The sequence below is a fragment of the Cryptotermes secundus genome, unplaced genomic scaffold (genome assembly GCF_002891405.2).
Source record: "Cryptotermes secundus unplaced genomic scaffold, Csec_1.0 scaffold297, whole genome shotgun sequence".
NCBI classification, from domain to species: Eukaryota; Metazoa; Arthropoda; class Insecta; order Blattodea; family Kalotermitidae; genus Cryptotermes; species Cryptotermes secundus.
The window spans coordinates 511,498-536,918 of NW_019721762.1; the positions used below are offsets into that span (position 1 = coordinate 511,498).

General features: G+C 38.9%; 1 protein-coding gene across 7 annotated transcripts in view; it reads left to right on the forward strand.

Moving 5' to 3' along the window:
• The window catches only part of LOC111875645 (E3 ubiquitin-protein ligase UBR5), a 103,759-nt gene that overhangs the window by 17,715 nt on the left and 60,623 nt on the right, over positions 1–25,421 (forward strand). For all 7 annotated transcript variants that reach the window (XM_023872043.2, XM_033750154.1, XM_033750150.1 and 4 more), the window contains exons 8-19: positions 429–580; positions 4,584–4,919; positions 6,362–6,472; positions 8,540–8,682; positions 9,339–9,450; positions 11,182–11,336; positions 14,024–14,306; positions 15,550–15,675; positions 16,170–16,295; positions 17,129–17,293; positions 21,932–22,070; positions 23,592–23,928. In XM_023872043.2, coding sequence (XP_023727811.1) covers positions 429–580; positions 4,584–4,919; positions 6,362–6,472; positions 8,540–8,682; positions 9,339–9,450; positions 11,182–11,336; positions 14,024–14,306; positions 15,550–15,675; positions 16,170–16,295; positions 17,129–17,293; positions 21,932–22,070; positions 23,592–23,928 — 2,185 coding nt within the window. The remainder of the gene's footprint in view (positions 1–428; positions 581–4,583; positions 4,920–6,361; positions 6,473–8,539; positions 8,683–9,338; positions 9,451–11,181; positions 11,337–14,023; positions 14,307–15,549; positions 15,676–16,169; positions 16,296–17,128; positions 17,294–21,931; positions 22,071–23,591; positions 23,929–25,421) is intronic.

The following is a 25,421-nucleotide window of genomic DNA, read 5'->3' on the forward strand; positions in this document are numbered from 1 at the left end:
ACGTAAGAAGATGCTGGATGACCTTGGGGACAGAAGAGGATACTGTCATTTGAAGGAGAAAGCTCTAGATCGCATTAAGTGGAGGAATTGTTTTGAAAGAGACTGTGGACCTGTCGTCTTGACAGATTACTGATGATGATACAAAATACAAATTGCTTTTTGTGTCCTATTTCTTGAACAGTGGTAAAAAAAACTGTTTAGCATTTTGAGACACTGTGACACTAGAATGAAATAACATTTATGAATCTGCAAACAGATTACGAATACAGAATTATCACAGATGTCCATGTGATATTAATTTGATATGGTAATAAAGAGTGATTATTATACTTTCTAATAATATCTCTGAGAACAGCAGGCCAGAGTTGCTGATTTGCTGTTATGTGTAATCTACATTTAGAGGAAGTGACATCACATTGTTATTTCAGGGGTGTTTTGCCATTTGGACAGCGTAAACGGTTGTGGGAAAAGCATCGTGCAAAATCCCGTAAGCACCGACCATCTGCTGTGGCGGCTGACATTGTCTGCGGAAGTCAAGTGTGCATGAAGAACAGTCCCATGTACCAGCCAGGAGCTATTGGTAAGTACTTGGTTACCAGCTGGGTCGTAGTACGATAAGAGGTAAAAACAATAATGTTTCAGAGCATTGTTCAGTCCGCTGGCATACTATACTAAATATACTTGTCTGATGCATGTGTGTGTGCCACTGTTCAATGATGATTATATTTTCATTATGAAAGTGAATTCCTGAATATGCTCTATGAGTTTTATTTCCAAATTTTTCCCTGTAATTCAGAAAACCTCACTTAGGTATCATTTGAGATTTCACCATAGTTTGTAATCACAGTTTTGTGAGGATGAACAACAACTCGTCCAGCTCTCAGATTACTTGTAATTACAATAAATGTAGAGTGTGTTGACACGTGAGAGGTCTTAAGTGAAGAGACAGCATGTTTATGTAAGTTTTGAGGTTTCCATAACAGTAACTGTTCAGATTGTGGTTTTCTGGGTTGACAGCACGTAGTGTTATAGGCAGATACCAGTATTTTGAAAGACTGTTCTGCCTTCATCTTCACAGTTGAAGTGTGTAGGATAAGGAATCAAGTGTGACATAGGTTGGCTGCAAAGAAGGTGGTCACCCAGCCTCATAATCATGTGACAAATAACTATGGCGGATCTGGACCAATAAGGACAATGAGCATATTTCTTTCTCTGTCCCTGTTTTAATCCCTTCAGTTAGTGGAATAATATGAATGTGAATGAAAAAGAGATATATTTCACATGTTGAATGTGTCTATATTGAAGAGTTGCATTATAATTGGTTGGTTGGTTTCCAATGGCTGCATTCGGGATCATTTAACCCATTTTGCTTCTCGCTTCCCAATAGAGAACGTTCAAGTTCTTGCTTTGTTGCATCTCCTTGTTAAGATTAGGCCATCAAAGGAGGTGTTCTTTTCACATAGATGATCCTGGCAAGTTGCACAGTCTACATTCTTCTGTGTTATATATTCCTATCTTAGAAGGTAGTCATGTCCTGTATTCAATCGAAAAATTGCAACAGCTTCTTTTCTGGGTTTCTTGCTTGTGTCCGTGATGTTCTCTAAGTCATACGTGTCCCCTGAGTAGTGCAAAATGAGCAATAAACCTGGCAAAGCTTCCCAAAAGAAATTAACAGTTGCATCATCATATCATCCTTTAGTTGATAGGTAGACCACTGAAAATTTTATATCACTTTCATTCAAATTTTGTTGGAAATTAGTGTAAGGGAGCCTTGTACTCAACGCAGATGACACATTGACAGTCAGATGGTCCGCAAAACTCAGTACATTGTCATTGACCAGGTTCAGGATTGCACTTAGAGTATCATGTATGCTTAGTCAAGAAAAAACCAACATATTCCAAATGTACGAGGGTTGGAACTTTAATAGTGACAACTATTTATTTACAACTGATACAAAATAGATGCATGTTTTGAAGTTTTACTGTCCTTCAGCGTAGTCACCACCATTGTGTACAACCTGTTGCCAGCGATATGGAAATCCTAGGATACCTTTAGCAAGGCATGTTGTGTTGATAGTTCAAATGGAGCGGTCTGCTGCCTGAAGAATCTCTGGAACATTTCTGAAGCGAATGCCACAAAGTGGTTCCTTCATCTTAGGAATCAAGTCAAAGTCACAAGGTCTGGTGAGTATGGTGGATGGTACAACACTTCCCAGCCCCATCGATTGAACAAATCAGCCACAGCTTGCCATTTCTGCATTTCCGAAAATCATGCGGAACCCATCGTGATGCAATTTTTCTCATGCCCAGGTGTTCCTTCAAAATGTGAAGCACAGTCGTATGCGCTAATCCTGTCTCTCAGGCCAGCTCATGAATTGTATGGCGTTGATCACTCTCCAGTAATGCGGAAAGAGCATACACTTCTTCACTGACACTAGGACTACCTGGCCGACGCATGTCTGCCACATTTTGGCGTCCCTCATTAAAGGCTTTTACCCACCCTGCCACTGTTCTGTAAGACAATGCAGATTCCCCGCAAGCCTCTTGAAGACCTTGATGACACTGTCATGCTGTACGGCCTCTGGCATATTCAGTCTTTATCCAACTCCGTTGTTCCTGTTTCAAAAACATTGTGACAACACTACATTAGACCACCAGCCAACACGAGGCTCTGTTCTTGTCACTGCGCATGCACGTGATGTGGGAAGGGAGAGTCCAGTTGCTCTGAGGTAAGGTAGGTATGTAACTAACATGTGGTATAAGTGACATTATTTGGTTCCGTTGCATGGTGTCTCTACAGCAGTGTTGCCACTATTAAAGTTCCAACCCTCGTATATGTTAATATGTGTATAGACCCTTGTTTTCATGTTTACCATACAGAGTCAAGCTTTTGAATAGTAGTTCTATCAAAATGTGAGAAAAGTGCTATACATTTGAATTTATGAGTGTATATAGAATATTACATTGTATTTTAGGAAACTGTAAACTTGAAGTTACCAATTTCTGCAGTAGTAAGTAATAACACTGTAGAATTCAGCATTATACTTTCAAGTAATTTTCTGTTAAAGGAATTCAGTAAGAATAGTTCCAAAGTTATGAACATCTATCAGTACAAATACCCCCACCAATTCAGCATAAAATATAATTTTCAAATGATAAAAGGTTGAAGGCAAGAAAAAAGAAGAGAAGGGATAAGATGTATCATAGTGAAGCAACAATGTAAGGAGAGGAACTCATTACATCGTTCTTATCTGTTGCGTATTGCAGTGTTTCATCATGAAATTAGGCATGCACAAGCCTCAGGTTTTTTAGATTAAATTGAGGAACAGTTTCTTGGTCGTGATTCAGACAATATTTCATTCTTCATCTTAGAAAATTTTCTGATAGCTGCATCTGCTTTGCATGTTGGAGTCACATTGGAAGGGATCAGCATCAAGTTAGCCTAAATGGAAGATGAGTTCCCACCCCCCATTTTACACATTACAAGGCTGTGGATCATCATGAAGTCAAATGCTATATATAGTAGATGTTTTTAATCCAGTGTAAGCTGTTAGCATGTTCACGGCACAGTTCATGCTATTGTGCTATGAGAGTAACAAGTCAGAAAATGAGAGGAACAGGACAGAAGCAGTAATTTACTGATATACAATGTCATAAGGTTCAGTGCCATCACAAGTGTCACTCAGCATGAAAATGGCTTGTCATGTTGAGAAAATAAGTACGAGTGTGAAACTAAAAATGTGTCATAACGTATCAGGTGCTACAGTTATGATTTGTCCTGAAGACTGCGATGATTAAATTTACAAAATGAGGAAACAGCTGTAAAATGGCAAGAACACAGTATCTCCTGAGGCAAACATCTGGAGGCAGAAACAGCAAAATCCAGAACTTGCACTTCTGCATAAAATTATCATTTGTATGGATTCAAGACAGGTTGAAATGTCAGTTTCGTGCACCATCGTTACTCAATGAGAGGCTAAAATTTCATGTCTAGGTCATGGTGATGTATGCTAGTGATGAAGAGGTACAGGTTTTTTTTTACAGCAAAAGTCTTACTCTTTGCAAGAAGTTACCCTCACACTTGACGGGAATAATTTTGGATACCATTGTCTTTCAATATGCCACTCTATTACACCATCAATGTTGTGGGTGTAAAATATTGTCATAAGAACATCTACCTACCTACCACTCAGCACTAGAGCCCTGGGTGAGCCTTGGCCTCCTCTACAACCAGTCTCCACGGCCTTCTATTCTCATAAGAACATCAGGCAGTGAAGAGATGTGACTGTAATGTTTACAGAGTTGGGAGACAGCATGAAACTGGTACCATATGTGATAGTGAAATAAAAATGTATGCTTAAGGCACAGCTACCTGTGGGGCTAATCCTGTGTCAGGCTAAGGAGTGGGTGAAGGTTCAATATCATTTTCACAAATACCTACCACTGGACCTTATCCCGAGTCAGGTGACTCTAATTCATGTCATTGCAACCTATTTCTTTAAGGTCAGTTGGATAGATTGATGGCAAAATTTTCTAGTAACTCAGAAAATGTCATTTATCTTGTCACCATCTCATATTTTCAGGCTTCACAATATCTGGTGGTGTTCCTAAGGTTGGCCAGTTGCTAAATGCTGCATGGAACCTGACAGACCTGTGTCGCTTCAAACTGATAACAGCCCCAGCACCAACACAACATCACAGTGCATCATCTACACCTGAACATCGTCGTGGAGCAGACAGCAGTAGTGGTAACAACAGTGGAGCTGGTGTAACTTCAGCAAGCAGCCTTCCAGCACCAGGCAGTAGTGGAAACAAAAACAGCCTGCATAAAGAGACAGCAGACAGGCTCGACATGCCCCCTCCTCCTTCTCCCGCATCAAGTACCTGTAGTGACACAGGCAGCATTACAACCAGCCACAGTATGTACACTCACATAGTTTAAAAGCTATCCCTCTAACAGGCCACGAAGGCCCTTACAGTTGTGAGATGTCAAAGCTCCCACATTTTCTCTAGACATTTGGCTAACAGATGGCGGTAAGGTTGTCAGCCTTATGCACTGACTGCCTTTAGCTGCCAGGAAGATTTCTGGTACTCATTTCTGTTAGAGGCTGAGTCAGCACCAGGGCCATATTGCGGCTGGAAGGATCAGGTGAACTCAAAAAAGAAATCGTCAGGGCTCAAACCTGCAACCTTCCACCTTCTGGCATAGTGTCTCAACCAACTACGCTATTGCGTGTCCCAGACACAGTCATAATATGTGCATTACATGTTTCAGTTTCTATGTGCATGTATTTACTTTAATTCTACATATATACATACGTAAGTGGCTCTACAGCCATTTATTGGGCCCTTGCCTCTTCTCCAGTTTTGTAATCTTTTTTACACAGGCAGTAGGACTCCTTGGATGAGGGATCAGCCTGTCACAAGGCCACTACCTACACGCAGGATAAACACACACACATACATGCTTTGAGTGGGATTCAAACCCACAGTCCCAGCATTCAAGCAAGCAAAAACAGTTCATGCCTTAGACCGTGTTGGCACTGTGATTGGCTTGCTTTAATTCTAGCCTACTTTATTTTATCAGCACAATCATCACACTAGGGAGGTGATAATGTGTAAATAGGAATATTTTTCTTACATTGTTGGCACAATCGTAAATTTGTAAAACTAGGAAAGAATGGCATGTCATTAGATTCCATTCCATTTTTTTCACTTTTATTCTTTGCCACCAATAACACGAGTTTCTCATCTGCTGGTATTTCTAACATGTGACAGCACTAGTAATGTTCAGTATCTGGGAGTGAAGGGAAGAAGTAAAGGCTGTTTGCTAGTAAAACAAATGCAAAGTAGGATATTTTTCATCATATTTCTGCTTTTCAGTACACCTAGTCCAGTGTATGATGCTATCTGCAAAGAAATTTTGGGTTGTTTCTGCAACCATAGTTCATTATTTCACAAGAATCTTTTTCTTCTGACTTGTATTTGGGAGATGCCTGATTCAAATCTCATTTGGAACATTATCCTGATTGAGGTTTTTGTGATAGCATCATCATAATTACAGTTTACTTTTTGAACATATACCCAAGCTAATGGTTATGTTGGTGCTTGTCAACTTATATATGACAAAACGGCAAGTGCAATCATAATTACAAGCACATAATACAGTTAATTTAGTTAGCACACTTCCCCCCCCCCCAATAATGGGAGGTGCTTGGTTCACTTCTCACTGTGTGGCTAGCTGTTCTGTCAGATCATTTGCCGACACAAGAGCATCTAGTTTTCCTAGTTATAGGAACTCCCTCTTTATTTAAATTATGACATTTCTGTTTAATGTGTTTTATTCTTTTTCTTTTTACAGAAAGACAGAAACGTCCGGCACCAAAAGGAGAAGATACAGAGAAGAAGGATGAGGAGGAATGGCAGCTAAAGGATGTTGTATTTGTGGAGGATGTGAAGAGCGTGCCAGCTGGTATGTGATATATTTAATCTGAAGTCTGTTCACTGCAATGTTAATCCTGGTGTAAACCTAGGAATTAATATGCTTTCTGCTGAAGTTGCCATGTCTGTCCCCATGCTTTAAGTGCTTCTCACATTGTGAAGCCGGACTGGATAGTTGACTGTATTTTAAAACAATATCAACACTTCCTTTTCCATCAGACAGCCTCTATTCCTGTAAAGACGCAAGGTACTAACTTTGACGTAGTATGGTAAAGCAAGTGTCACATAAATTTGATTTGTTTCATTCTGGTCCGTCACACTAACAATATTACAAATCATAACAACTGGCCGCCTGTCACTTCTCACACCCTTGAACCCACCCCCATGTCTGAAATTTTTCTTCTGCGCATTCAAGGTTACTCTTGGCCTTGTTTGAAGTTACGTGACACTTGCTTTAGTATATAATTGCTGTTAATAATAAGGACTTGGAGGAACCGTTGGTCACTGTCAGGTGGTGGATTTATTGCTTCCAAGTAGGTGACTGAATCAGACACGTTGCCACTATACCGTCAGTAAGACAATCTGATTCACACATCGTTTGCCCTTCCTGGATGACATGATGAACACAGCACTGATTGCATAGCCCTGCATCTGCCGTTTGGCCTGCCTCCCAAAGTTAAAAGGTTTTTTTCTTTCTTGCCCTGTATCCCATTGCTAAGAAGGGGTATTTTTCTGAAAACTTATCAGACACATTTGCATCAGTTTGCTTTTCACTGCTGTTAGAGGCTTGCCTTTCTTATGCTTTTTGGATGATGGACCTGCAGCTGCTTCCTCCATGAAAAGATATTATCAGCTTTTGTTTAATTGGACCAGACTATCGCATTGGTGGTCATTTGCATTCTAGTTCTAGGAACCAGCAGAGGTAATTATAGTACAGTACTGTGAGCCATGTGATCTGTATTTCTGGGTACATAATTAAATATATTATTTTAATAATAACCTGTAATTTACTTAGCTCTTAGAATCATGCAGTGAAATAAACAGTCAAATGAGGAATGCTGTTTGTAATATCTCATACACTGTAATGGTAGTACTTTAGCCAGTGGCCTTTCAGAACATCACAACAACCATGTGCGTTTGTTGACATCAGGATGACACTTAAATGAATATAGAATATGGCCATTGAACTGTTTTTACACTAACTCAGTTTAGCAGAATCCTAAAGAAGCTGATGGTTTTGCAGCTGGTCAAGAAATTCCCCACTTCTTATGTAACCCAAAGGTTCATTACTGTAGTGACAAGAACCAACCACTGAACCCTATCTGAGTCACATGAATCCAGTCCATATTCTTACATCCCATTTCCCTAAAATTGCTGACGAAATTATTTGCATCTAGACAGATGAAGTAATGAGAATGGAGAAACTCACATATTGAGAGATTTGTAAATTTCCATCTAGTATTACTGGAGTGATTAACTTTCATAGAAACTGTTTTTTCATGAAACAGTTACAGCTTATATCACGAAAAATTAAGTGGGCTTCTGGCATGCAAGAAATATGTTATTTCAGTTAGAAATTCTTCTCAGAAAGGTAAATGAGATTTGGGCATAAATAGTATGATAATATTGAAATTGATATTGAGAGATAGGTTGTGAAAGTGGATTTAGCTAGCACTGGAAGGGTTCACTAAGGCTGTAACCATATTGACTGAATTGAGTTTATTAAAGTTTGAGTCTGCTTTACTGAGATGCTGCAAAGGCAGACCAGTTTGCTTTGTTTAGAATTCATGTAATCCTCTGTTTGCAATGCGTGAGTTGAATTGAGGTGAGCAAAGCTGAGGGTCTGCCTTTGCAGCATTTCAGTTAGTGTGCTTCAAGCCGAATGGGATTTTTTATTGGTGTGAATCATTGGCTAACAGTAAGAACTTACTTAAGCACTGTATACCCTGAGTGAATAAATTAGGTACTTGGCTAGTGCCATCTCACTTTCTGTAAAACTGTAGGAGAGTTTCAGTCTTTAATTTAGGTGAACAAAATCAGTTGATGTTACATATTACAGATTGTCTTGTGTTATATATTATGGATCCTCTTTTTGCAGGTCGAGTATTGAAAGTGGATGGGGCACATGTAGCTGTTCGTTTTCCGTGCACCAAAGATTCAAAGGAAATGAAAGATCTTACATCTGATGATACAGTTAATCTTCTCCAAGATTGCAGGCTTATGAGAAAAGATGAACTCCAGGTCAGTGACTGAGTTTTTATAAAACTGTCATAAAGTTTTTCCATAACAGATAATCAATGGAAATTGATCAGTCTTCATATCAATTTTTTGTAATAAGATATATTATTTTTATTGGTCAGAAATATAAATTATTCTTGTTTGCTTCTGTAGTCTTAGGTGGGCAGTTTTCAAGTTAAATAAAGGTTCAGTTCCACAAACAATGACGTAGGTCTTACGTATATTGGCTGTTACTATTAAACATGTACTTTTGTCCTGTAATATACAGTGGAGCCCCTATTTTATGTTCTTTGCTTAATGCTCTGATTTAGTGCTTAATATCATTGGCCCCAGATCAATAATTTCAGTGTTAAATTACTGATATTTAAGATTTTTTCAGTTTAGTATTCAGATCTGTTCATTAAACCAACCTTAAATGGGAGATTCACAGTATTCTGGCAGATATGATACCAGTCCATTTTATTATGACCCCTATTGTGGAACAGAAAAGTAGTTATCAGAAAATTCTAAAAGTTTGAGAATGAAAGATGAATGTTCAGATTGAGATTGAGAAATCTTCTTTCTAGATTTGAACTTTAAAATTCCAGACTTGCACATGCCTATTTTATGTGTATCAGATATTTAGAGGGCAAGTTTCCTTTCATGCTTTGTATTAACAGGTGATTAAATCTGGCGCTACTTCCCGTGCTCCGGATTGTTTTCAGCGCATCCCTCGGAGAGTAAATATAGCTGAAGGAGGACAGATTCTCACAATCACAGTTGATGGACAAGGTTAGTGAAAGTACTGTAAACAGTGCATTTACTTGCATAGTTTACTCTTTTTAGCCTCTAATTTGTGGCTAAAAATAAAATTTTCATTTTAGAGCATAAGATACATGAATTATATTTTCAGAGTGTAATTTTACACATTAGATGGAGATTAGGAAACTTATGGCTCTGTGATATCAAGGTGAAGATGAGTTGTGTGATAAACTCTGAAATATTCTAGAAAAATGATCTGACTACACTCTCCAGTGTGACTCAAATGTATACGAGGGGGTACCCAAAAGAAACCGAACTTTTTTTTTTAACTTATTTATTCAAATTTTAAGCACAAACCTTCAATCCCCTTCAAAGTACTCTCCACCTACACTAATACACTTGTCTAGTCTTTTATTCCATTTTTCAAAACATTGTCTAAATTCATCTTTTGAGATGCTTGACAGCGCCTCCATCGTTTTTTCCTTCACCTCAGCAACATCAGCAACCACTTTCCTTTCATGTCTCTCATTCGAGGAAACAAAAAAAAAAGTCGCATGGGGCAAGGTCGGGTGAGTATGGAGGGTGAGGAACAGGGGTGATACCATTTTTGGTCAAGAATTGTCATACAGACAGGGCTGTGTGAGCAGGGGCATTGTCATGATGGAAAAACCAGTCACCCGACTGCCACAAATCTGNCACACAAAACAGTTGTCACTATAAACTCTGCCGAAACTAGTCCTTACCTTCTGAAGCAACGGTAGTCGGCTTATCGACTCAGGAATGTTAACTCTCTGCGCTCATAGCGGAAAAACGCGGTACTACAAAAGCTCTGCCCACAAAAAAAATTAGTTCGGTTTCTTTTGGGTACCCCATCATATTTATATATATGATGCCTTTACATGTTTCGGACAGTTAATGACATCTTCAGATGGCAATTAACACATTGAGGAAACTACATAATAAAGTTAAACTTTCTGAAATATTTATTTATTATTGATAATATAACATAAGCTGATATAAACATTACCAACTCTATTACTGTACGTACTACAAATAGGGCACCCAACATATAACGTATTTTAAGAAGGTAGTCCCACTGCCAGTAACTGATTATTTTATGATAAAATTATAGAAATAATCTGTTACTTTTAGTGGAACTCCTCTTGTTGATTCCGATATGTTAGAAGTATGGCCTGTGTTTTTTGAGTAGAGGTCAATCCATCTTGAAATAATGAAAGGAAAAACCAATGTAATGAACTGCAAAGCAAAAGCATGACAACGCTGCCCAACAGCAGCAACCATTCCTAATCGGAAGGTTCTTTATGCAGATAGCATGATTGACTGTGATGTTGTGTGATGTTGTACACCACTGAGCCTTTTTTCTTTGGGGTGGGGGTCCTCAAGTTACTTAGATTAATTAAACCTAAGTTGGTGGAGGCATGCCCTTTTTTCATCCTCTGTCAAGAGACATCCTAAATTTGCATATTAAAAATCCTCTCATGAAGCTTCTTATATATAATAAGTAGAATTCAATCCTGGAATTTATTTTGTGCCTGTTTTATATAACAGCATAACAGTCTCATAGTGTGGATGTCACACGAAGCCATAAGAAAGTGACATGACACACTGTTTGCATGGTCTGATCACCTTCTTTATAATTTTTTGTTAAAAGTGCTTTTATAAGTTTTACTGTTAGTGTATAATATTACACCATCTATAGGTGACATTCATTCATTTATTGAATTTGAAACTGTATTGCAGGTATTCATGCTGTTGTAAAGACAGGTGGCAAACTCAGCTATGTAGTTTACAATCTGAGCAGTGGCAGAGCGGAGCAGGACAGCCCATTCCCTTCAGATACGGGCTCATTTCTGGGTCTGGATCCGCAGAACATCAGTTTGACAAGTGCAGGAGAGGTATGTGTGTGTGTGAACTCTATTACCCTCTGTAAGATTGTGGGCATGATTAGGGCTTCAAAGAAAGTTATAGGGATTATCATCTCAGATGAAGAGATGCAAGGGTATAAGAACCTGAAAGAGAGAAACTTTTCGCTTGGTAGTGTTTGCAGTGGCTTCATTGTTTCCAGATGGTTAGTCACAAGTGTACCTCTTTAGTTGCGATGTTCCAATTGTGTAAAACAACAGCAAAGTCATAATTCCGTACACACAGGAGATTCCAACTTTAGATTTGCAGTGTGTTTAAACAAATAGTTCATCCTCAAAATATATTTATAATATCAGCATACTACTTTGAAAATCAAATTGTGGTCTTGAGTCAAGGTCAGGAGTGTCACTGAATCTCTTGGTTAAAGGTTGTAATGTGTTATGACAAACTTGATTTAATGAACTTCAAATAAGCCATCATTGGACTGTCCTTATGGTGTATGCTGAGCTGTTAGTTGTTTTGTGCCGTGCCGTGTTACAGTTGCGTAAATTTGTTACTACAGTGAAATCTAGGAAGGCTGCAATGGGTTTGGCATGTGGTTACTATAAGGAAAGTATGAAATCCTTACAAAATTATGTTTGGAGTGTCTTGGAAGACCGAGATGGGAGGTTAACATTAAAATGGCATATAAGAAGACTGATTGTTAGGATTTTAGGTGAATAGAACTGAATCAGGATTATATTGCCATGTGACAGTAAATTTTAAAATGGCTTAAGTATTAAAGTCATGTTTGTAATTCTAAAAGAAGCAACTGACCTAAACTTGCAGAATTTTATATCAGTTCAAAACATCGCAAATAAAGAGAAAAGAAAGAAATATGTTAAATTTTAAGAAATGTGAAGGTAACCAGAAGATATTTACAGCTCCTCAGAGACTAAATAAGATGACAAATTGGAATTATATTCTTCTCATCATACTGTTGTAGCATGTAGAGCTATTACTGGCTAACATGCCTTGCAAACAAAAAACATTTCCAAGAAAATGATTGAAATCAACACACACCAGTAGAGGTACTGTTGGAAACAGTGTTTTCTGTGGTGGTCCATGCTGATGAGTTATAAGCCAGACAAAGAGCAGACTGAGTTAGTTGTAAGGGAGCCACTTGAGCACCGAAGCAGAGGAGTAGCCTTGTTGGAGCCATGGTCAGGCAACTGCTGGTGAAGACGTAACAGACTGCAGTGACTTAAAGTGTGCTGTAACGATTTGTAAAATGTGGAGATTAGTGATGGCACTATAATTACTTGTAGTTACAAGTTGTGCATTAAAGTGGGCAGTAAATCCAATACCCAATCTAAAACTCGATTGAGAGTCACTCATACACATGGCAACATGAACTCAACAGTTTTATATTTGTCCAAACTGTTCTTAACCCTGGGAATCACCACAGACAGTTTATCTGGTCTTGCGTATTTACTATCTTGTTGTGGACAGATTAGCCATTTATAGATCAACCAAAATGAAGGAATGATATTAATTTTGTTGGCTGGCAGTGATAAAAGAATTTCAAACAAATTATATATTTCTGAGTGGGATTTTATCCCATGACTGAGAAAGTACTGTGCATGACATACCACGTTGCTTGTGTGAGGGTCACGTCATAGCTGAAGAGGTGAGTCGCTGGCTTCCCACCGTGGCGGCCTGGGATTGACCCCGGATCTGGTCAAGTGGGATTTGTGGTGGACAAAGTGGTGCTGGGGCGGGTTTTCTCCGAGTACTTCGGTTTCCCCTGCCAATCTTCATTCCACCAAATTCTCCATCATCATAATCACGCGGGGCAGGTACAATAGGCCATTCAGTGGCTGCCATGCCAAGTGGACCCACTTGGACTCCACCCCCCCACTAAGCAAATTAAAAAAAAAAAAACTTTTTTTTTTTGCTTGTGTGTACCGTTACAAAACAAGATATTTGCACTGAATTACTGGTCTTCGGTTGGTGATAAAATGTCACTTGTTATTAATTTTCTTCTTATAACATATTCTTTCTGATGATCAATGAGCACTGCTGCCATCTCTTTCAAAATAACAGAAGGACAGGGGTTATATCTATGAGATTTGAAATTTTTGGGTTTTTAAGTATAGATTATAGTAATATTCTGTATACTCTTCTTTGTCTGGCCTTGACATAGATATAGACGAACAAAGAATATGTATATTGTAAGGTAAAGGTAAAGTTGTCCCTGTGCTTAACTAATTAAGCACTACGCCATGAAGGCATATGGGGGGTGGATGTATAGATCCACATTTTCTTGACCTCAGCACTAGCTGGAGGTGAGTGGTCACCTTCGTGCCTTGGCCGCTTTACCCCCCAAGGAAAGGGCCCCCGCTGCCCATTGGATAGGAGGTTAGGTGGACCCCAGGGCCTGTCTGAACGACATAGAGAAGAGAAAATACTTGACCCTACCAGGACTCAAATTCTGACCCCTCAGTCGTCCAGCCTGTAGCCAGTCGCTATACTAACTATGGTATCTCAGCTCATCGTGTTCAAATCTGTTAGAAACAGAAGTGTGTCTCTGTAGGCCATTGATAATTTTTTGTGTGTGTTAATTATTTTAGAAATGTAAATAAACAATTCTGACTCAAAAAATTAGTTACAGCATGTAGTTAATAAAATGGAAGTTACAGTGTAGTATTGCATTCTTCTTGTTTGCTTTAAATTTCAGACAAGTGATAGTGTTCTGATTCTGAGAGATGGTAACAGCACAATCTATCCACTTGCAAAGGATTGTGTGGACAGTATTAGGGATCCTCAGTGGCTCGATCTCCCACCTGTGCGGTGTATAGGAGCTGGAACTCATGCTCTGAGTGTTGCTGCTGGCTCTAATATGAAGAATCAGGTTGCCGTCATTGTCTTGGCCTTGGAATCCCAAATTCTCATGCCTAGAATACTACGATGTGACTTTGAAGGTGTTAAGCAAGTGCTGATGAACCTTGAACAAGAAGCTAGTAAGTAATTTACATGTATTAAAATACAGTGTGGTTGTGTTGGCCATGGTGGTGTACATCAGGACTGTGAATTCAGTAAACCTTCTTTGGTAACATTCTGCATAATCTGTTCCTTATTTTGGTGTTGATGGTCATCACATGACTTTTTTAGCATACCTTCATAATTTTATAAACAAAAATGGCCATCATGCTATGGTGATCTGTCTATTCATATGCTCATATCTGCATTTCACCCTTGATCCAATTCAGTTGACAGACTTTTGTGAAATTTGGTAAGCCACTAGGTAACCACTGTGTTTTCATATACGAGCACATCTGTAAACAGATTGTGGCAGAAAATTCATCATCAACAGACATTTGTATAGACCCCTTCCTCTTCTAGAACATGGCTGATCCAGGCTTGCTACACATTACCAAACCCTCTAGGATTACACAGCCTCATGCACAGGAACAAAGCTGACCCAAAGTTCACGAAAACCTGAGCTGCATAGTCGGCATGTTCTAGAACAAATCGTGTCTTACAACTGACATTGTTATTTGGTGGAGTGGATGGAGACTGCATAGCCATGCACACCAAGAATAACTGTATTTGCTGAATGAGCACCATTCCATAATAAGCAGGCAGACATCAAACATGTCACAGAACCCCATTAANAGCCAAATGAGAGATACGCAGTACTGGTGTGGTGAAGTGAGACAGCGCTGTGTATAGTAGAATGCTTCAATGCGTACCATACTCCGTTCCCGAGATACAGGGCGCTCATATTATAAGGCAAGGTTATAAAACCATCTTTTAAGATCATTTTAGTGAAAGTTCCATGCTTCAAAGCGTACCATTCACTGCTCAAATTCTAAACAAACTGCTTCCATTGCCGAGATACCGGCTGCTCATATTATAAGGTAAGGTTATAAAACCACCTTTTTAGATCATTTTAGTAAAAGTTTCATGTTCCTATCTCATAGAATTTAAGAACAATGATGAATAAATCATTTTTGAGCAAAATTTAAATGGCCGGCTGAATATATTACCGCAGGAGACGCGGCCGCGGAATTTAAATGACCACGTCAAAGGGTTAAACATGAAACCAGTTCCACACAGAACAAACAAATGGTGAAAGTTGGGAGTTCCTTAGCTACATCATTTATGAACTCACGCTCTTGCAATACTAGCACACTGGTTTTGAAATAAGTCATGCTTATCTTGCCACAAACCATGTTCAGCTTAGAGCATCCTTTGTTACAGGGTGTTGCAATGAGGTAGGACCTCCACTACAAGGTATACTATTGGAGCGCTGTGATGGTAATCGTAATATCTTCCATGCTTGTGTCACTATGTGCACACCAACATCAAACAAGGATGGAGATCAAGGTTTGTAACATAATACCAATGATTATTGCTGTTGCAGTATTCTGGGACCATAGTTTGAAAATCCTGATTCAAAATGCCTGTAATTTTCGACTGTTGAAATATACAGATCTAAAATTGTTTTTGAAACTTTTAGTTAAGAAAACTGTAGCAATTATATGTCTTGACCTGTTGTTATTTATACAGAATAATGTTTTTTAGTGGTAAGGGCCTTAGATCTTCTGTCTTTCACATAACTTTCAAGCTTACATTGCAGGCATGTGCTCTGTTCTTATATCAGTCTATTAACTCTTTGACTGGCGCGAAGGGTATTTAAATCCCACCCCTGTCCTGGCAGGTCTTTTAAACATTATGTCGCTAAGATGCATGTGCTTACTTTTTTCTAAACAACTTCAACAAAAATTGGTTTTTAAAAATGAAATTTTCAGGAACTANTACATAAGAGTCAATGTGTTTGTTTATTTATTTATATATATGTATTTTCTTCTTCCCATCAGAGGGAAGCAGTAACAGTAACAATTCAGGGCTGGAGTCTATCAATGTAATAACCAATGCTTTGGGTTCCCGCTCTGTAAGTCTGCGTGAGATGATGCGAAGGGCAACCGCTGCAGTCAGGTCATCTGGTAAGAAATTTGTATTTCCACACTTTTTGCTTTTGTTCTATTCTGCATTATAAAGAAAAGTACTGGCTCATTTTTTTTTGTATTGAAACTGCAGAAACAAGCTTTTCAGAAGTTTGGCAAAACGATTTGAGCAACAATAGAAGAGCTGTGTTTTCTTTTGCTACAAACTGAAATGTTATAACCATTCAGTGAGGACTTGAGCATGAAAGCAGAGGAATAGCCATTGTTGGAGCTGTTACCAGGCAACTACTGGTGAAGACACAGCAGACAGAAAAGACTTATTGTGTGCTGTAGTGATATGTGAAGTCTGGATATCATTGATGCTGCTATAATTAAGTATAGTCATGAGTCATATGTTAAAGTGGTCAATAAATCCAATCTCCAATTCAAAATCCTACTTACAGTCACTCATACATGTGACAATATATTAATTTCTGTTATTTACATTAGTTTTAACGTAACAAATTCTAGAGGAATCTGATGATGGTATAATGTGCTTTGAACAACTGAATTTCTGGACATCGTCCATCATCTAGTATTTAGAAAGATTGAAATGTTTTGGATATTGGATGTTCCATTCTCAGGTGAAGGGTGGGGACGTACAAACCCAGTTGGAGCTGTAAGATATAATTAATTTCAGTTAATTAACTTTGATTGACCTGTGGTTGGATCACTGGTCCAGTGATTAAGATTAGCTCTTCTTAATGGATCCAGCTGAGTACTTGCCTCCTCAACCTTCCTTCTGACGACAGAAATATGTAGTTTCACTTTCCAGTACTTTCTGAATACTAGACAGAAACACAGGTTTCACAACTTAAAAGTTCTGTGTATAGAACGTGACATGGCTGTGGATAGTGCAGCACATCAGCCGTTGGCAGAAGAAGCAATTCCAACATTAAGCTGGCCACCCGAGACATTTGACCCAACATCTGGTGATGAGGACAGCCTTATGGGTCTTGGAGCCTCAAGTACACCTAACACAAAACCCACAACAAGCAGTAAGTAGCTGCTCTCATTGTGTACTGAAAATGTTCATTAGGACTGTGGAAGAACTTGTCCATTTGACTGTAGTATATATATAGTTTATAGTTTTCAGCATGTTCAAATTTATAGCCAATCTGCAGTTTAGACATTTCAGCCATCAAAAAATTTGTTTAGCTATCATCATGTACATATGCTATTCTGTTCATGTACTAAGTTAAACTTAGAATGGTGCTCAAATTCATTTATGTCTGTTTTTGTTCTGACCGTTTGTTTCACCATCATTAATTCTGTGTTTGAAATATTCACATCCTTTGTGTGTGAAATTTATATTATTTTCACAGGTAGCATAGTTGGTTGAGGCACTATGCTACAAGCCGGAAGGTCATGGGTTCAAGTCCCGATGAGGTCATTGGATTTTTTCCAATTGATCTAATCCTTCCCGCCCCACTCTGGCCCTGGGGTCGACTCAGCCTCTAACACAAATGAGTACCAAGAATTAATTAAATAATTTTCCTGGGGAGTAAAGCGCGGCTGGCACGTAAGGCTGACAACCTTACCGCCATCTTAGAGCCGATTGTCTAGAAAATGTTGGACCCTCAATGTCTCACAACCCTATGGGCCTTCACGGCCCGTTACAAGGATAGCTTTACTTTTTATTTTTTACTTTTTATATTTTTCAGTCTTATTTTCATTCATTTGGCCCATATGCTTTCACTGTACCATCATACCATTCTTCGCTCTGCTTTAAGTATAATATCCTGGATGCTCTTTACTTGAAGTTTTGACATTCTCTCTGCTACTAAGTTCACAAGCCCTAATGATGTCCACACTTCCAACTATTTTTTCTGAATTTACAGACCTGTTTTAATCTGTTTCTCTTCTTTATTTCTGATTAATTTAACTTCTTGACATTGACTCCTTTCATATGACACTGTTCAGCCAATTTTTATAATTGGAAGGCCATATTATGTAAAAATTTGACTGAAGAGTGTGAGGTTACATTTGTACTAATATAAACTGACTATAATAGTTACTGTGCGATATCACTGCTGTCAACTTCATACAAGATTTTGTCTCATATTCTTCTCTCAAGGTTAAGTCTGTATATAGATAAAATTATTGGAGATTATGAGTGTGGGTTTTGACAACACAGATCAACTACTGATCAGATACAAGTATTATGTTTTTGGACATTATCCATCGTCTTGTCTATTTTTTAAAAAGCCGTCCTGTTTCTTTTTCAAAATGCAACCTTTCGGAGACTGGATTCTGTCCCCATCCTCAGGTAAAACCTACTCAGTAGACAGGGGCTAGTTCTATTGGACCCAACTGAGTAGGTTTTACATAAGGACGGGGACAGAATCCAGTCCCTGAAACGTGTTTTGAAAAAGAAACAGGACTTTTTTTAAAAAATATACAAGACGATGGATACTGTCAAAAAACATAATACTTGTAGCAATATACAATCGTCACAAGCTTTTAGATCTTATTTACTGATAAAATCTTTTGCATTCATCATATACTTACTTACTTACTCATGGAGCTGTGCCCTTCTGGAGGAGCTGCCAATTCTACAGCTANGCTCCTCATTATGCAGTTTTCTTCAACTTCCTGTCACTTCATCTCTCTTCGGTCCAAATATTCTCCTCAACACCCTGTTCTCAAACACCCTCGGTCTATGTTCCTCCCTTAATGTCAAAGACCAAGTTTCACACCCATACAGAACCACAGGCAAAATTATAGTTTTGTATGTTCTAATTTTTATGTCTTTGGGCGACAGACGAGAAGACAAAAGGTTCTGGACTGAATGGTAGCAAGCATTACCTGAGTTCAATCGCCTCTTAACTCCCTCCTGCATCAGGTTTCGATCTATTATCGTTGTTCCCAAGTATCTACATTCATCGTATACTGGAGAGAAATGGGAGTACAATGAGACAGTACATCAACTATTCATAGAATTAAAAAAAACCTATGATTCAGTTAGGATGGAAGTATTGTACAGTATTCTCAAAGAGTTTGGGGTACTCATGAAACTAGTTAGGCTGATAGAAATATATTTAAATGAAACGTGTAGTAAAGTACATATAGGTACATATTTTCCTATCCTGAATGGTCTCAAACAAGATGCTTTATTGTCATTGCTTTTGAACTTTGCTTTAGAATATTTGTAAATCATGACATAGAGATAGCAAACAGATGTTTTCAAAATGGGGCACAGTTCAGATATTTGGGAATGACTGTAACAAATCAAAACTTCATTCAGGGGGAAATTAAGGAGAGATTGAATTCAGGCAATGCTTGCTACCATTCAGTCCAGAATCTTTTGTCTTTTCGTCTGCTTTCTAAAAACATAAAAATTAGAATATACAGAACTATAATTTTGCCTGTGGTTTTCTATGGGTGTAAATCTTGGTCTTTGACATTAAGGGAGGAACATCACGCCATAGCTCAAGCGGTTAGTTGCTGGCTTCCCACCATGGCGGCCCTGGTTCAATACCAGGTCTGGTCAAGTGGGATTTGTGGTGGACAAAATGGCTCTGGGGCAGGTTTTCTCCGAGTACTTCGGTTTCCCCTGCCAATCTTCATTCCACCAATTGCTTCACAATCACCCTCGCCTATTATCCGGGGTTGGTACAATAGCCCAGAAGTGGCCGCAGTACAAGTGACTTAGTCCCACCCCACTAGCAATCAAATAAAAGGGAGGAACATAGACTGAGGGTGTTTGAGAACAGGGCGCTGAGGAGAATGTTTGGACCGAAGAGAGACAAAGTGACAGGAGGTTGGAGAAAACTGCATAATGAGCTTCATAACTTGTACTCTTTGTCAAATATAATTAGAATGATCAAGTCATGGAGGATGTGATGGGCAGGGCATGTAGTACAAATGGAGGAGAAGAGGAATGCATATAGGATATTGGTAGTAAAACCAGTGGGAAGACCAAGACATAGGTGGGTGGACAACATTAAAACGTATCTTAGAGAGATAGGATGGAATGATATGGATTGGATTGATCTGGCTCAGAATGGGGACCAGTGGAGGGCCCTTGAGAACACAGTAATAATGAACCGTCATGTTTCATAAAATGCTGGGAAGTTTGTGAGTAGCTGCACAATTGGCCGCTTCTCAAGAAGGGCTCCGCTCCATAAGTAAGTAAGTAAGTAAGCAAGCTGTGCCAGTGTATAAATATGTTTGTCTCTGCTTTTTGGATTGAGGCCTATAACCTCATCTTACAAATTTTTTTAGAAGATTAAAGCAGGTCTGTCGACCAAATTCTTCTGTGTAGGTATCCATATCCTGTCACTTTGGACTTAACTTTCACACAAAATGTCCTTGTCATTGGAACATTTTGGTACATTCTAATAAAACTTGAGTGGAAGTGAAAAACTGACAAATCAGATACTGGAATCATTTTGTGTGTTAGAAAACTCTGTTTTCTGAATTCAGAGATTAGTGTGACAGTGTAAAATGTTAATTCTAAGGAGTTCTGATGGTGGTATCTACATTCAGGAATACTGAGTTTTTGGATTCTGTCCATCATATGGTATTCTGAAGAACACAATGTTTTGGAAATTGGATCTGTTTTAACTCTCAGATGCAAGAGTGGGAGGCACCTGCTCTGTTGTGTCAGTTAAAATAGCTAACCTCAATCCATTGACTTGAAGTTAGCTCTTTCTGACTTACCCTGCAAAGTATTTTTTATTGCTAGTACGGTGGGACTAAGTCCCTTGTACTGCGGCCACTTCTGGCGTATTGTACCAGCCCCAGATGATAGGTGAGGGTGATTGTGGAGCAATTGGTGGATTGAAGATTGGCAAGGGAAACCAAAGTACTCTGAGAAGACCTGCCCCAGTGCCACTTTGTCCACCACAAATCCCACTTGACCAGACCCGGGATCAAACCCGGGCTTCCGCAGTGGGAAACCAGCAACTAACCGCTTGAGCTGTGGCGCGGCCTTACCCTACAAAGTAAGTACCTGCAGTCCTTTTGCCTGAGGACAGAAACAGAGTCAGTTTCCAAATTACTATATTCTTTAGAATACTAGACAAAGGGCGAAGTCCAAAAAGTCAATAATCATGAATATAAATTGTTACTTGTATTTTTCCAAAGAAAAAGAGTCTGGTTCTGCAAATGTGCTGTGATGCATATTTAGTTTATAAGGAGACTTTGTGTCCTGAATGTGAAAGTAGAGGTATATCCACAGGCCAGCATCATGCTCCAAGGCACTACGTTTGTCTGGTAGGGTACGATAATGAAACTTCCATGTTAGATACATCCATGCCATTCTTGTACCTGTCTGCCAAAATTATTATTTTTCAGAGGTCCCCTGTTTCTCTTTGAAAAACTTGTTGCTGGTTAATGAGGCCATAGATTGAGAATAAAGTTGGACATTTGCTTTATTTATCTTGCCAGAGAGACTTCAGATATTCCATAGTCTTTTTTCCATTATTGTTAGATTTATATTTTTATTGTTAATGTCAGACTAATATTTATCCTTCCATTGATCTGTATTGAAAACTTGACAGGCAGTAGATGGCTTCTGCTTTGATGTTCAGGTCATCCATAGTTTGATTTGTTGGTCACTGTTTCTTCTTTTCATGTTACTCTTGAATAGAATAATCTTTCGGTTAATACTCTTACATATTTTTTAATAGGTTCAGTCTCTGGTGTGGCAAGTAGTAATTCATATGTTGTGGACCCAACAGAACGCAAGAACAATGCACTGATGACACTGCAACTGTTGTGTGAGAGCCCTGGACTTAATCCACACCTAAAGGAAATGCTTGTTGCCAAGTGAGTTGGCAGCTGTGTATTTTTTTTTATTGCTAGTGGGGTGGGACTAAGTCCCTTGTACTGTGGCCACTTCTGGCCTATTGTACCAGTCCCAGATGATAGATCAGGGTGATTGTGAAGCAGTTGGTGGAATGAAGATTGGCAGGGGAAACCGAAGTACTCAGAGAAAACCTGCCCCAGCACCACTTTGTCCACCACATATCCCACTTGACTAGACCCGAGATCGAACCCAGGCTGCTGCGGTGGGAAGCCAACGACTAACTGCTCGAGCTATGGCACTGCTTGGCAACTGTGTAACAGTTATATAAACTGAAAAGCTTCCAAACATCATTGTTTTAGTTCTCTCCTACAAATATACTTTTAGCATTTTGCTTCAAATTTTAAACATTTTACATAGAAAAACATATTTATAAATATAGTACGTGTTCGGTAATTTATATTTTCAAGACACTGAAACAGAAACGTTTGAATTTGAATGTATACCTGATGTTACGGATTAAAGCAGATGAAGAGATTTGGCGAATTTAGTGCAAAAACATATTGAAATACAGGATGCATTTTAGTTATAGATGTCTCTGCTTACATTTTAAGCTCTTTAGATCACTTTTTTTGTTTTCTATCCACATCACGTAAAATTTTATTCCAGCACTCAGATATATTTACTTTTGGGTTCAAAATTCAAATTTATTATTTGTCTGAAAGTGATCTGAAACCTGTGGTATGGACACACATATGTACTTGCAGCTGATGTGGACAAATATTATGCTGGATACTCTCAGATAGGAGCCGGGATAGCGCAGTTGGTGTAGTGACTGGTTATGGGTTGGACGACCGAGGGGTCGGAGTTCAAGTCCCAGTGGGGGCAAGAATTTTCACTTTCATGTTGTGCAGACCAGCTCTGGGGCCCACCCAGCCTCCTATCCAATGGGTACCGGGGGCACTTTCCCCCGGGGGTAAAGCGGCCGGAATGTGAAGCTGACCACTGTCCTCCAACTAGTGCCAAGGTCAAGAAAATGTGGATCTATAAATTGACTCCCCCATACACCTTCACGGCGTAGTTCTTAATTAGTTAAGCACAGGGACAACTTTACCTTACTCTCTCAGATACTTACAGGCTCCAACAGCATCAGTCTTCTCATTGTACAGTAATAATTTCACTTGCCTTTTTAAAATACCTGAGAAAGTAGGCAATTGTATGTACCTTCTTGCAACTTTGAGGGTATGCCTTGTATTGCTGTAGTTACATTGTGTTACCTTTGTCTCTTAAACATCTGATTTAAATCTCTGTATGAGAACTCATCCTGCACATGTTGATAAGTTAAGAAAGGAAAGTGTCTATAGTCTCTCTTATATTGTATCTTCAAAGAACTGGTACTGTATACTACAGATATCCTTTGAAGGAAATGTTTATATTATTGGGGAGTGGGTTTCGATAACTGGCAAGTTGGGTTAGTCATAATTCTTCACCCCTGCAAGCTGTTATTCATGAGTGCGTGTTATATTCACAATTTATTATTACAGAGATGCGCAAGGTTTGACGCCATTCATGTTGGCGGTAACATCACGTGCATATGCTGCAGCATTAACACTTCTGGATACAATTCAGCGAGTGGCAAATAAGGAAACAGCGTCTCCTCCTCTTAGTCCAGTGGCAGTTCCGCCATCTTTACCTACAGCTGAGCAACAAACTGCCAATGTTACCTCAATTTCTGAATCATCCCAGCAGCACCGTAAGGCTGATGCTCTGACTGCCATGGTGTACCCTGCTGGTTCAAGTCCAGATGATTCACCACTCCATGTTATTTGTTGTAATGATACCTGCAGCTTTACATGGACAGGAGCTGAACACATCAATCAGGTAAGGACCCTAATCAAACTTGTATTAAAAATTGTATTTAAACTTGTATTTTAAAATAAATTAATACAAAGTAAGGCAGTGTATGCTGAACACTGAGTGTTGTATTTCCGTACTCCTTCTGATGCACAACAGAGTGAATGTAACCACATGGCCTCCTTGCAGTAGTAATGCTTGCACAGTGTGGAATGGTTCACCTTAGAGTGTAAAGGATGTTGATTGAGAACCCAATATTGATAATTTAGTAAAAAGTGGCCCAACAAGATCAATGAAATGGGCAGTGGTTTACCCACAGTATATACAGGTTGACCAAGCATGTTGGAGGAAATGCTAAATCATTCAGGCACTCATTTGTTGCAGTACTGCAAACTGCTGCATCTCTCAAAGGCTTGTCCATATAACAAACACAAATGTTTTGAGCTTGCTTCTGCTGTGATGAATCATATGCAACATAAAAAATAGCTAAAAGAACTATTTTTATCAGCTAGGGTACATTCTATATGAATAGTGTTAATAGGGACTTCACCTAGCAAAGGCATTTCATTCTAACTGCAACAGTAATGTATTCTGGCCAGTCCAGAAATGAATCCGTCACACAATTTGTTGTGTGTATATCTGAAGAGAGAATTTATTGGATCTTGAGGCAGAAGTGCTTAATGCAGATGCCCTTCTAATTATATGTTTGGAAAGCATCAGCCAGTATTAATAGCATGGTTTGATGTCTTCAAGGTGAATCCCAACAAAATGATCATGAGATAGTTGTGAAACTTGAAGTTATATATCTCCGAAGTTGTCAGTGAAATAGAAAGACAGTATAATCAGGTGTTGTAAGTGATGAAGGACCAGTAACACAGAAGCAGATTCGCAGTGTGCAGAAAATAAAAATTTGTATTCCATGCTCTTTTAGTGGTTATGCAAGGAAAGATCAGCTGGCATACCTGTTGACAGACCAGTGATGAAGGCAAGCTTAAAGATCTAGAACTGTCAGTGTTCCAGAGGGGGCCTTTGCTGTTTCAAAAGGAAGAAAAGGCATTAGTATACACAGAGTACTGGGTGACTGCTGGCTTTGGAACCAGCCTGTATTTATAGCATATGTAGAAGTGAGATCTACTTTAACTTTGTGCATTAGGAACATACAGTAAGTACTGGGCATGGCTTTTTTTAGTAAAGGATATGTCCTAATAAATGGTTGGTTTCAAGCACAAGGGGCTATGTAAGTATGAGAGAAACACAGAGACAACCTGAATTTTACCTTAACCTTAACATTACTCATTAGCACTATCTTCTTGATTTGTGTAAGACAGGGATGGTACTTGAATTATATGCCTTGTTGTTGAAATTTGTATATCTTGTTTACGAGGAAGGCCCCCAAAAACCTGGAATTTGTTTATAAAGAATTCTGTATTTATTTTTACATAACTAAACTTTGTAATGATGAAAGAACCATTCACCTCTTTGCCACAAATTGGGACGTTTTCTCCTTAAACTGTTATGCA